At 38.3% G+C, this 12,454-nt stretch overlaps 1 protein-coding gene across 1 annotated transcript; it reads left to right on the top strand.

The window, feature by feature from the left end:
- The first annotated feature begins 311 nt into the window (after positions 1–311).
- Positions 312–12,035, top strand: ap2m1b (adaptor related protein complex 2 subunit mu 1b). The gene is made up of 8 exons (XM_016261877.1): positions 312–540; positions 3,591–3,705; positions 5,520–5,785; positions 7,590–7,672; positions 7,904–7,909; positions 8,906–9,041; positions 9,165–9,309; positions 11,860–12,035. The coding sequence occupies exons 2-8, from the start codon at positions 3,632–3,634 to the stop codon at positions 11,876–11,878; spliced, it is 729 nt and encodes a 242-aa protein (XP_016117363.1). The 5' UTR covers positions 312–540; positions 3,591–3,631; the 3' UTR covers positions 11,879–12,035.
- Positions 12,036–12,454: the final 419 nt, after the last annotated feature.

Below are 12,454 nucleotides of genomic sequence, written 5' to 3'. Positions count from 1 at the left end.
TACGCCTACTTTATTAAATGATTTAAAATGTAAAACGTTTAATTTGACAATTAAAATGCAATTTAATTGATAAGAAATATCATGACAGTGTACTCTCTTTTTTTAAATTTTTATTCTTTACTTAAACACGTAGATAAAAGCACGGTCTGTGACTGTGTAGCTTTTTGTTTGTTATCTATCTGCTACTAAAGGCTTACCTACATCTCAAATGACACATGCAAAGTGTCTCTTTTATCTAAATGGCCTTATTTTCTTCTGCGGAGGTTGGCAAACCAAGCTGAGTTTAGCAAATAACAGCACTTCTGCTGAAAGCCGATGGAGTCTGAGTCGTGAACCAAACATGTGTGCTGTGCGCGCGTGCGTGCGTGCGTGTCAGCTGACGGCTGCAGAGGGAGCGGCGGCGACATCTTGGATTCACGAGTGAACGGTGACCGCAGCCTAAAACACCGAATACCCGGAATAACGCCGAGCTTCGGTCAGACGCGGACACCGCTGCCTCTGCTGAGCCGGTCCGGGGGACACGGAGACTGACACACAGAGGTGAGTGAGGGAATCCACCGTCGGGTCGGTGGGCTAGTTAGTTAGCTTGACCAGCTAACCAGCCGGACGCGGGTGTTTTACGTTAGAGTCGCTGATGGAAATGTGTTAAATGAATAACATAGAGTATTTGGGAGCCGATAATTAAAGAAAACATCATTTAATACGCTTAAAATCGTGATGTCTTTGCATTTGAATGGAAAAAGCTGCGGCTAGCGGCACATAACGTTACCTTTAACGTTACCGTCAACAATTTCGGTCCATCTCGGACATGTATTTTAAATTAAATAATCAAATCTGTTCTATTGAGACGACGATATAGAAAGCAAACAGCATGTATTTAAATGTATTAGTGGTTGTGAGGCGAGATGGACAGTCGCAGTGGGACATGACGGATGCGGCAGAGAATCACGAAAAATAAAAACCATTAAGAAATCGAAATGTTATCAAATCCGGGACAGAATTGCTGTGTGAACTCTTCTGGTTTTCCATCAGCGGCCATGATGGATGCTGTAGAGCGCAGAAATGTCATCATCCTCATCATAATAGTCATCATGTTCTTATGAATATACAAATATATTCATAGGGCGCTGGAACTGTTGTGACGGGGTTTATTGTTATGTTGTCGAGTGGGCAGGCTATGTAGACTGACTGTGTATTAATAATAATTTCACTCATAATTCATTGCAGAGGTTACTTACACCTGCATAAGATTTAGAATTACATAAGCTGTTCTGTTCCTGTCATTCAGAGAGGTGTGTGTCAGTCACGGGAATGTAAAACCTGACATGAAATAATCATTAAAGGGGTCATATGATGTGATTTCAGTTTTTTCTTTCTCTTTGGAGTGTTACAAGCTCTTGGTGCATAAAGAAGATCTGTAAAGTTGCAAAGACTAAAGTCTCAAATCCAAAGAGATATTCTTTATAAAAGTTAAGAGTCAGCCACGCCCCCTAAAACGGCTCGTTCTAACACGCCCCCACATGTCTACCTCACTATGTGGGAAGATTTGCATAACGCCGCCCAAATGTTCACGCGAAGAAAGGCGGCATGGTTTCAGTAACCGCAGTTAGTGTTGATGCAGCATGTCAGGGAGACGCTGTGTGTTTCAGTGCGAAAGCAAAAGCACTTTATTTGGTCTTCCGGAAGTAGATGCAATTAGGAATCATTGGTTAAGATTTATTTACAACAGAACAGCACAACCCAGATGTTCGAATTTGTGCAACGCATTTTATGGACGACCTAGAAGAGTACAAGGCTGGCTGTGCACAAAGGCTATTTCTAAAAAAAAAAAAAAAAAAGAGGGTCAAATATTCAATATCGCTACTCATCATAAGTACTTGGTACATTATCAGCGCAGCGGCAGACGTTCAAACTAATATCAAGCCTCCCTTGCTAGGTTTCTTTTCTCAACACTCCTCAGCGCTGACAGTGAACACTCGATGGTGATTGGCAAATCTTTTTACCAACGGAGGCACGAGAGCTCATCTCTCCCCCGGCCTCCCACTACCCTTCTCTATCATTAGCGGTTGCTCACATCACAGGAGTCAGCTGTCTTAACCGTGGCTTGTGTACTGCAAACACATACCAGCTTCATCACTGTGTCTGTCACGCGACTCTGTTGCCCTTTCGGTCTTGAACTGATGGTAAAACTAACCGCAGCATTAACTGTCTTGATATTTATTTTGAAAGCTGAAGCTCGCGATTATGGTAAGGGGCGTTACATTTCCGACGCGTGCTTGTGGTGTTCGGCCAATCACAATGCACTGGGTCAGCTGGCCAATCAGAGCAGACTGCGCTTGTCGGAAGGAGGGACTTTGTAGAAAACGAAGTGTTTGAGAGAGGCGGGGCATAGAGGACCTACAATAATGTACAGTATTTGAAAAATAATGTGTTTTTTGAACATTAAAGCATGTCAACATATTCTGTTACACCAAATAATGATCTTTAAAAAAGCATCATATGACCCCTTTAAAAATGCTGATATTTATACGGCTTGTAGATTTCACTTGTCACTCTATCTCCCAATAATGTTTTAGTAAGATAATATTTAAATGCTTAATTTTATAATTAAATCTGTTTTTTTTTATTGTGGAACCAAAACAGTGCGATACAATGATGATTGAGGGATGAACAAATAAACTTTCCTCAAAAGCCCGATGATCATATTTTTTAACATGATTTTTTATTTAAAAACACAATTATGGATAATCAAGTAAACCTAAGTTGCTTCAGTGTAGTAAGTGTTTATCTTGAAATATTACCAACAATATAAAGCTATTCTTGCTTTTAAATATCATTAAAGATTTCACAGCAAAAAGACATGTAAATCATGACCTGAAGGTGGACATTTTTACAGTTTATAATAAAAGGCATTTTACTTGCTAAAAAAGTATAAACTATCACTCAGTTGACTGAAGGATGGTAATACATTGTGTACAACAGTTTTCATCAAAGTTTTGATCATGTTGACTATTTAGAAGGCTTATCAAATATAATGCAGTAGACTTTATAGGGTTAAAGCTTTATATTAGAACTCCCCCCACACACACAAAAAAAAGGAGTTAAAGGTTACTTCAAGTGCTTTAAAATCAGGAATGTTGTACATGAGCAACAGAGTATTAATATACAATCTTTTATCATTATGGACGGCAACAACAGCTATCCAAATAGTGTATATTCAGACAGTTTGATAAAAAGAGATGTAATCCAATATATTCAGTCTGCCTGTAAGAACAGTCTTACTGGTTTCCAGATCTTGATGAAAATGTATCTTTTAATATAAATCTCAGTTCTTCCAAATGTAACACATTTCCCAGTTGTGTAAGGTTGTTTTTAAAAACATGGTTCACGTTCTGGCAAAGAAACTAAGTAAATAATTAAATAAATTAGCACGATAATATTGTGCATCGGCGATCTCACAGACTGATGACAGGATGACAGTTGAGCTTGTCGCCCGACACTAGTGTACATACAATTTAAAGTCTTTGTCCTTATTTTTTAATGAGTTCCCCATCCAGTGACTTACAGCTTGGCTCCACCTCTTTATTCAGTTTTCCAGCATGGCCCGTGAACACTGAGTGAGACCACCACCATGATCGGAGGACTCTTCATCTACAACCACAAGGGCGAGGTGCTGATCTCCCGTGTCTACCGTGATGACATCGGGTAAGTCAGGGAAATGTGAGGTTGTGGAGAAGTTGGACTTTGATTGCTTCAACAGGAAGTAGATCTAGGTTATAACATCAACATGTCCTTCATGTTCATGCATATAGATTTTTCCTGATGTGCTTCCTTTTCCACATTTCTTTTCCTTCTTTATTCACCCTGTCAGATCCGTTTGTTTCATTTGATTCTGTAGGAATAAAAGCAGTCAAATGTTGTGACCCACCTGCTTTTTATGTGTGACCCAGTTCCATCTTCATCTTCAGCCAGCATGTAAAGAGAAACGGGAGTGTGGAATACAATGAAGATCTATTTTAGATCACTGTTAGAATTTTAAAATGAAAGGTAGGCCTCTGATTGCGTGGAAGTTCCTTTCTGGAAGATCCAGGCATCCTTTAAAACCACAGAGATGGTCTGTTCAGAGAAGGGTTGCTATGGATACAGTGGGTCTGTACATCACTGCCAGCTCATACTGTCGCAGTGTGTGTGTGTGTGTGTGTTCACGCACGCATGCAGGGCTGTATCATTAGATGAAGTCGCAGTGTGTATGCCTGGAGGAAAGGGAACTCTGGGAAGAAGACGAGAGGGGCTGAAACAGTGTATGTAGCGTAAAAACAGACAGCTGAAATGAAGTGATGGTGATTATTTTTATATATATTTTTATATATAAACCCAGTGAGTGATAAAGGAAACATAAGCTTGGTTCCAAAACCTACTGAGGTGCCTACTTAGACAGCATTTAAAGTCATCATGAAATTAAAGCCCTCCCTGTCTACAGTTAATTTGTGTATATGTTTAACATTTTTTGACCTTGTAATATTAAATCAGAATGTCATATTTGAATCTTCTGGGGGAAAAAATGCCTCTCTGGTGATGTATACAGGTATTTTCCAATCATTTAGTAACTTAAACTCTGCCCATGCAAGCTCACATCTCAACAACCAATGCACAGAACCAAGTCTTGCTCAACATTGTTTCTTTTTTTTATAATCTGTTACACTGACTGTATGGATGTACATCACAGAATGGAAGAAAAGATTTGCCGCTACTTCTGATTTATTGCCACTTTAAGGAATTGTAGGTGTACTCAAGATCTCTTCCAGGTTAATCCGTGTTTCTGTCCTAACCAGCCTCAAAAGTTGCATTTTGTCAGTTGCTGAAAGGATGTCGCTTACAGTACCCTATGCATTTTGTGCTGTGCAGTATGAGAGAGAAAATGCTTTTCTGATTTTTGCTTTCAATCTAAAATTTGCTACTGGAATCTTGTTGCACCTGGATAGGACACGGTTTAGGACAGCATCTCAATGGTAGTTGCTTGGCTGGCACATGAACCCTCAGAAATTAAATTAAAATCAGACTTTTAGAGTCCGACATTAGACTTTGTCTTATACCCAAGTTTTGGATGTGATAACTATTTGTTTGCTGAAGAAGTTTTTTTTAGTGCTTATCATGTGGTTAGCCTGGCAACATGCTAATGCTAAACAATTACAAACAAATGTAAAAATCTCTTGTGTACTTCACTTTAGAATTAATATTACACATTTAAATAGAGCAGTTCTATCAGTCACGTACAAGGTGTCAGTTTGATGGAGGTGTTGAGTAGGTATAGTGTTGAGTTTTTGATACCAGAACTATCGAGCGATTTTAGGTGAACAGTTTTTGGGTTACCAGCCCAGTTGTTTGATAAGGCTGCAACTAACTCTTGTTTTTTTTTCTGGCAAATAATCTATTATTTTTCTGTTTAGTTGGTTAATCTAACAATTATGTTTCTGATAAATCAACACCAATCTCACACCATCATGATGGTCTTTCTGCAGGAGGAATGCGGTGGATGCGTTCCGCGTGAACGTGATCCACGCTCGCCAGCAGGTACGCTCACCCGTCAACAACATCGCCCGCACCAGCTTCTTCCACGTCAAGCGCTCCAACATCTGGCTGGCTGCCGTTACCAAGCAGAATGTCAACGCAGCCATGGTGTTTGAGTTCCTCTATAAGATGTGTGACGTCATGACTGCCTATTTCGGCAAGATCAGCGAGGAGAACATCAAGAACAACTTTGTGTTGATCTACGAGCTTCTCGATGGTATGAGGACTTCTCATTCCTGAATTATCCTTAAATTATTAATAAAGTAAAAAGAGATCCGCCTGTCTGTTGCTTGACGTAACAGTTGCAGTTGAGTTTTCTTTTCCCTCCAGTTCCAGCCAGTCCCACAACTTTTGTGCTGTTGTTTTTTTAGGTTTTGATTTTTATGAAATGTCAATGAGAAAATCAAAACCTAAAGAAAATACTGCACAGACAGACAGACATCTCCTCTGCTCTCTGAGATGGATGCTGTTAATATACAAGTGAATTCACATTTATTTGTATAGCACTTTATACAATACAGACCGTTTCAAAGCAGCTTCACGGTAATAAGCAGAAAAATAACTGTCAGTGTTGCACAGTTAATCAGCTATGAAACAAATTTACTTTCAGCTATAAAGCAGCTCTACAGTCATGGCCAAAATTTTTGGCAGTGACATAAATTTTGTGTTTTGCAAAGTTTGCTGCTTAAGCTGTTGTGGTGTTCATTCACATTGTTTCTAGATTATTGTGCAGAGTGATCAGATGCATTTTAAATAATTGCTAAAAGCCTCAATGGCCAAAAAATGAACTTTTCACAAATTTCATTGTTTTTTTGATCCTGACACAAAATGACCAGCTAACATTAATTGACTAATCATATCAGCTGCACATGTGAAAGTGTGAATAAGTACTAGTCAGGTCAAATCACTATCATACTAATTAGATTGTAAGAGCAGACTGATTGCTATAAAAGGATGGAAGAAGCGCTTCCAATCATTGTGTTCTTGTTAGCAATGGTTACCTCCAAAGAAACACGTGCAGCCATCATCGCTTTGCATCAAAATGGCCTCACATGCAAGGAAATTGCTACAAAGAATATTGCACCTGAAAGAACCATTTACCAGATCATCAAGAACTTCAAGGAGAGAGGATCGACTGCAGTGAAGAAGTCTTCAGGACGTCCCAGAGTGTCCAGCAAGCACCAGGACCGTCTCCTCCTGAGGAGTGGAACATGTGGAAAATAATCTATAAATACTGAAGCAGCAAACTTTGCAAAACACAATTTGTCACTGCCAAAACTTTTGGCCATGACTGATTATAATGCTCAATAAATGTAGAATCCCTTGTGATACCTGACATTTAAGACTCAATGACATGGATTGATTACCACAATTTTCTTTATTGAAGATGCTGACAAAAAATTTTTTTAAGCTGTAGTTTACATCCCTTCCATATAAAATCTCACTTTACAGAGTGTGCAATGATACATTTTAAAAATAAATTTGATGGTTGGGAAGCTCTATAAAACATAAGCATTAGTGTAATATAATTTTAAAACTGTCTTTTACTTGAACAACATTTATAATTTAATAAAAAATATTATACAATTACATTTCATTTAAATCTTATGTATAAATTACATTTAATTAAAACAATATAATAACTTTACTAAATATTAAACATTTTAAATGTTTATAATTTAACTCCCTAAAATATATACATTTAAAATGTATACTTGTTTATTATATAGTTGTATATTATATGTTTCATAATGTTATATATTAAAAATATATTTTTTAAATAAATATTTATGAAAGTGGGGGTTGTTTTTTTTCTGGTTAAAAAAAAAGGCTATTCATTTTTAATGCGTCTATCTAAAAGTTTGTTTTGTCAACGTGTTTAAGAGTACACCAGTATATTAGATGACCTCAACACTAACAGACAGGAACCAAAACTCCAAGGTTTTGACTTTATGGATTCTGTAGCACTGCTATATGAGTTCAACACACAGTCATAGTTTTTCTCTTTGCCCTTACTATAGAGATCCTGGATTTTGGGTACCCCCAGAACTCTGAGACCGGAGCATTGAAGACCTTCATTACTCAACAGGGTATTAAGAGCCAGGTGCGTTCTGAATGAAACACCAGCATTTGGTCCATTAGGTTTTCTAATATGTGAATGCTTTATGAAAATGGACAGTTAATGTTCCTATAATAGAAGTGTTGAAATCTGATTTTATGGAGCACAGCCTTTGATGAAGAATGTGGAAACTGAACTGTGTTAATGTTTCTGACACCTTACTCTTTACATCACTGCTCACCACGTGCCTGATGACCTGTAACTCACTGCTTCCAGCATCATGTAAGCACAGCTTTACTTATACAGTCATAGAGTGCTGTAGTGCTGATGTATTTTTGTAGGCCAGTCTGGAAGTTATCATCCCTCAACAAAGACCCAATAGGATTTTCCCGTTGACTTTTGATGTTTTAGGCTCATTGCAGAAAATTAGTTGACTAAAAAGGATTTATAATTCTTACATGTTTTGTTCATCGTGATAGTCTTCAAAGACCTCATTTCAGGAATTCTAAAAAAAATTCTAAATTGACCTCAAGACACTGGACGTGCTAAAATGTTAAAGGGGTCATATGATGCGATTTCATGTTTTCCTTTGTCTTTGGAGTGTTACAAGCTGTTCTTGCATATATAAGATCCGTAAAGTCGCAAAGATTAAAGTCTCAAAACCAAAGAGGTATTCTTTCTAAAAGTTAAGACTAATCCATGCCTTCCTAAAATGCCTCATTCAAATACGCCCCCACAAATCTACGTCACTGTGTGGGAAGATTTGCATAACACCGCCCAAATGTATACGCAAAGAAAGAAGGCGTAACTTTTTTTTCTTGCTGTAGTATTGTTGCCACTGCCGCTGCCATGTCGTGGAGATGCTGTGTTTCCAAATATGGCAAGGGGCTTAACATTTCCATCACACGCTTGAGTTGTCCAATCACAATGTACTGGATAGCTGGCCAATCGCTTTTCAGAACAATGAGCTTTGTAAAAAATCGATGCGATTTAGAAAGGTGGGGCAGAGAGGAGCAAAAGTAATGTATGATATGTGGAAAATAATGTTTTTTGTTTTTTTTTTACCTTAAACCACCAAATACACAAAATAATGTTCTTTTTTTGCAATGTCATATGACCCCTTTAACTCGTTGGCCTACAAATACAGCATCCCTAAAGCACTCTATACCTCACTTTTATATTTTCACAAAGCTTTTTAACTTGGAATACAAAATATCTGGCTTGTTGTTTGGCGGTGCTCATGTTTCTCTCACACTCTACGCTTTGCGTTCTTCTCAGACGAAAGAGGAGCAGTCTCAGATTACCAGTCAGGTCACCGGACAGATCGGCTGGAGACGTGAGGGCATCAAATATCGCCGCAACGAACTCTTCCTGGATGTACTGGAAAGTGTGAACTTGCTGATGTCACCGCAGGGTGAGCCTTCCTGCCCTCTACTGGCTGAGAGTTACAGTACTGCATGGTGAATTTTACCTGCATTCATTACTTTGTATTGAAACTTCATGTAGTGGTGTTTTCTGTGCTTCTATGTGTGTGCAGGTCAGGTGTTGAGTGCACATGTCTCAGGGCGTGTGGTGATGAAGAGCTACCTAAGCGGAATGCCAGAGTGCAAGTTCGGCATGAATGACAAGATTGTCATCGATAAGCAGGGGAAAGGTGGCACGACTGATGACTCAGGGAAAAGGTGAGTTGGATGACACTGAAATGGAAATGTGAGAGCCACTGTGGTGAGTAAACCATTGAACATTGTTTATGCTTGTTACTAATTTACTAATTGCCATGTAATGACTCCTCATAAGGCCAAATTAAAGTGTTTTATTTAACTTAACACCTTCACAAATTAAATTTTTTTTAGTGCTGTCAAACGCATCCAAAATAAAAGTATTTGTTTACATATTACATGTATGTGTGCTGTGTATATTTATTATGTATATATAAATACACACACATGCGTCTATATATTTCATAAAAATGTTTATATATTTAATAAATGTATTTATAATTAAATTATATGAATATATATATACATGTAAATATTTTCAAAATATATATACAGTATGTTATATATACATAATAAATATACACAAAGCACACATATATTATGCAAACAAAAACTTTTATTTTGTATGTGATTAATCGTTTGACAGCACAAAATTACATTGATATTTACACATATAAGATGTTACTCTACATTAAAAAAATAATGCAAGTTTCATACCTCAAAGCAAACTCCACAGTTTAAAATGAGTTTTCTGAAACGGCAGGAATTTAAATTACTCCATTTGTGATGTCATGATTTTCCTCTACATGCCCTCTTAACATGCATATGCAAATCAAGGAAGTTTGCTCTTGGCAACTCATATGTCTGTGCATTAATCACTGATTCATTTCAGTCTGACTGTGGTTCGAACATACAGTATATGACTATATTATAGCGCTGGCCATCATGAGCATCAAAATACACGTCACACATGCTGTGCGTGGATACAATGATGTTTGGCAGTCAGAGCAGTAGCTGTTTACATGTTTTTGAAAGAGGTAACTCCACTTGAAATTATGTGTTTGTGACAGTGAAAGATTGTATGGAATATTATAATTTTTTACAAATACTTAAACTTTTTTTTTTTTTAAAGCAAAAACTTTGATAACTGCATAAGCTAACTTCCAGAAACATAATATAAAGATCTGAAAATGCATTTTATGACCCCTTTAAATTTAATTTAGCATCAGCATTTGTTTCACTATCGCACAAACCCCTAGAGGTTCACAAACCCACAGTTGAGAACCTGAATTTAAAAAAAAAATGGAATTGATGAGTTGCATATTTGTGACACAGTTGATCATATTTTTGAATCTCTCCCCTCCTGTCATATAAGAACTTCTCACAATAAAGTCCATTCCTGATGAATTAAAGGGTTAGTTCACCCAAAAATGAAAATTAGCCCATAAATTACTCGCCCTCAAGGCATCCTAGGTGTATATGACTTTCTTCTTTCAGACGAATCCAGTCGGAGTTATATTAAAAATTGGCTTTGATCTTCCAAGTTGTTTAATGGCAGTCAGCGGGTGTTGCAGTGCATCAGTTCAAAAAAAGTGAAATAAAGCGCATCCATCCATAATAAAAAGTGCCTCACACGGCTCCGGGGGTGAACAAAGGCCTCCTGTAGCGAATCGATGCATTTTTGTAAGAAAAATAACCATATTTAAAACGTAGTAATCACTTTAATCTAGCTTGCGCTCACTGTTGTAAACGGAAGCAGCTCCGGGCGGATGATGTATGGAGGTCGGCGTTGCGCATGCGCCGCTCAGAAGTGACGAACGCGGAAGGGAACAAAACAAAACAACGGTCACGAATTAGAAGTACAAAACGAGGATTTGTAACGAAGAATGTTGGAGGATTTCGATATAAGCCAAGAGGAGACTGGTTTTCCTTCGCTAAAGTAAGGAAACTTTGCTTCCTTTGCTCCTGCGCAACGCCGACATCTTACGTCATCCTCCCAGAGCTGCTTCCGTATACAACTGTTGGCGCAAGCTAGATTAAAGTGATTATTACGTTATGAATATGGATATTTTTCTTACAAAAACGCATCGATTCGCTACAGGAGGCCTTTGTTCACCCCCGGAGCCATGTGAGGCACTTTTTTATTATGGATGGATGCGTTTTATTTCACTTCTTTTGGACTGATGAACTGCAACACCTGCTGACTGCCATTTAACAGCTTGGAAGATCAAAGTCAATTTTTCAACTCCGATTGGATTCGTCTGAAAGAAGGAAGTCATATACGCCTAGGATGGCTTGAGGGTGAGTAAGTTTTTGGTTGAACTATCCATTTAAGTCCTGTTGAATGTTCTAATTCACTTAGAAAATCCATCAAAAATCCATCATGTTAAAATAAAATGGCTTATAAATGCCAGATCACAGTGACTTTAAAAACATCCCCTTTTGTATAACATCCCCCTCGGCTCAGAATGTAAGGCCTTATGAGCAGAACAGTTGGACACAGTATTACAGGAAGTCTCACATGGAGCGAATTAATTCCTCCTGGCTTTTTTTTGTGTTCTGTAACATCGCGTCTTGCAGTCTCACTCTCCCCCTGTTGCCTTTTGTGATAGTATGTATATGTATCTTTACAGAGGAATATTTGATTCTGAGGTGCCGTTGGTTTAGCCCTTTATTGTTTCCATTTTTTCTGTTGATTTGTGTACCTCTCTCCTCTCTCCCGCTGGACTTCAGTGAGTTGGGGGGCAGGTAGCGTAACTCTCACTCCTGACGTCACCTGATCTATCACCTTCACTCCGTCCTGTCTTAGCCGTTTGTCAGCTGTCTTCGTGTCATGCCATCAAACGTCTCAATAAAGATGATCTTTTTGCATGGGATGGCACTGCCATTGAGGTGTTTAGCAGCTCTAGGTAAAGGATCGTAGCGTTTTCTTCAGTTAATCTTTACAGAGGAATATTTGATTCTGAGGTGCCGTTGGTTTAGCCCTTTATTGTTTCCATTTTTTCTGTTGATTTGTGTACCTCTCTCCTCTCTCCCGCTGGACTTCAGTGAGTTGGGGGGCAGGTAGCGTAACTCTCACTCCTGACGTCACCTGATCTATCACCTTCACTCCGTCCTGTCTTAGCCGTTTGTCAGCTGTCTTCGTGTCATGCCATCAAACGTCTCAATAAAGATGATCTTTTTGCATGGGATGACACTGCCATTGAGGTGTTTAGCAGCTCTAGGTAAAGGATCGTAGCGTTTTCTTCAGTTCATTTGTCTCATCTCATACAAACAGTCTTTCCTCTGTCTTGTTTTACTCAAAAGCCTCTTACCTGAATGAACTGAT

The sequence above is a fragment of the Sinocyclocheilus grahami genome, unplaced genomic scaffold (assembly GCF_001515645.1).
Source record: "Sinocyclocheilus grahami isolate Dianchi unplaced genomic scaffold, SAMN03320097.WGS_v1.1 scaffold31.1, whole genome shotgun sequence".
In the NCBI taxonomy this organism is placed as follows: Eukaryota; Metazoa; Chordata; class Actinopteri; order Cypriniformes; family Cyprinidae; genus Sinocyclocheilus; species Sinocyclocheilus grahami.
The sequence above is the reverse complement of the archived record's forward strand: the minus strand, read 5'-3'. Positions and strand labels throughout refer to the sequence as shown.

Bases quoted from the DNA above. Each gene is read 5' to 3' on its own strand.
- ap2m1b (XM_016261877.1), top strand. From the start codon at position 3,632: ATGATCGGAGGACTCTTCATCTACAACCACAAGGGCGAGGTGCTGATC. The intron at 3,706-5,519 runs GTAAGTCAGGGA...GTCTTTCTGCAG, and splicing joins GTCTACCGTGATGACATCGG to GAGGAATGCGGTGGATGCGT. The intron at 9,042-9,164 runs GTGAGCCTTCCT...ATGTGTGTGCAG, and splicing joins CTTGCTGATGTCACCGCAGG to GTCAGGTGTTGAGTGCACAT.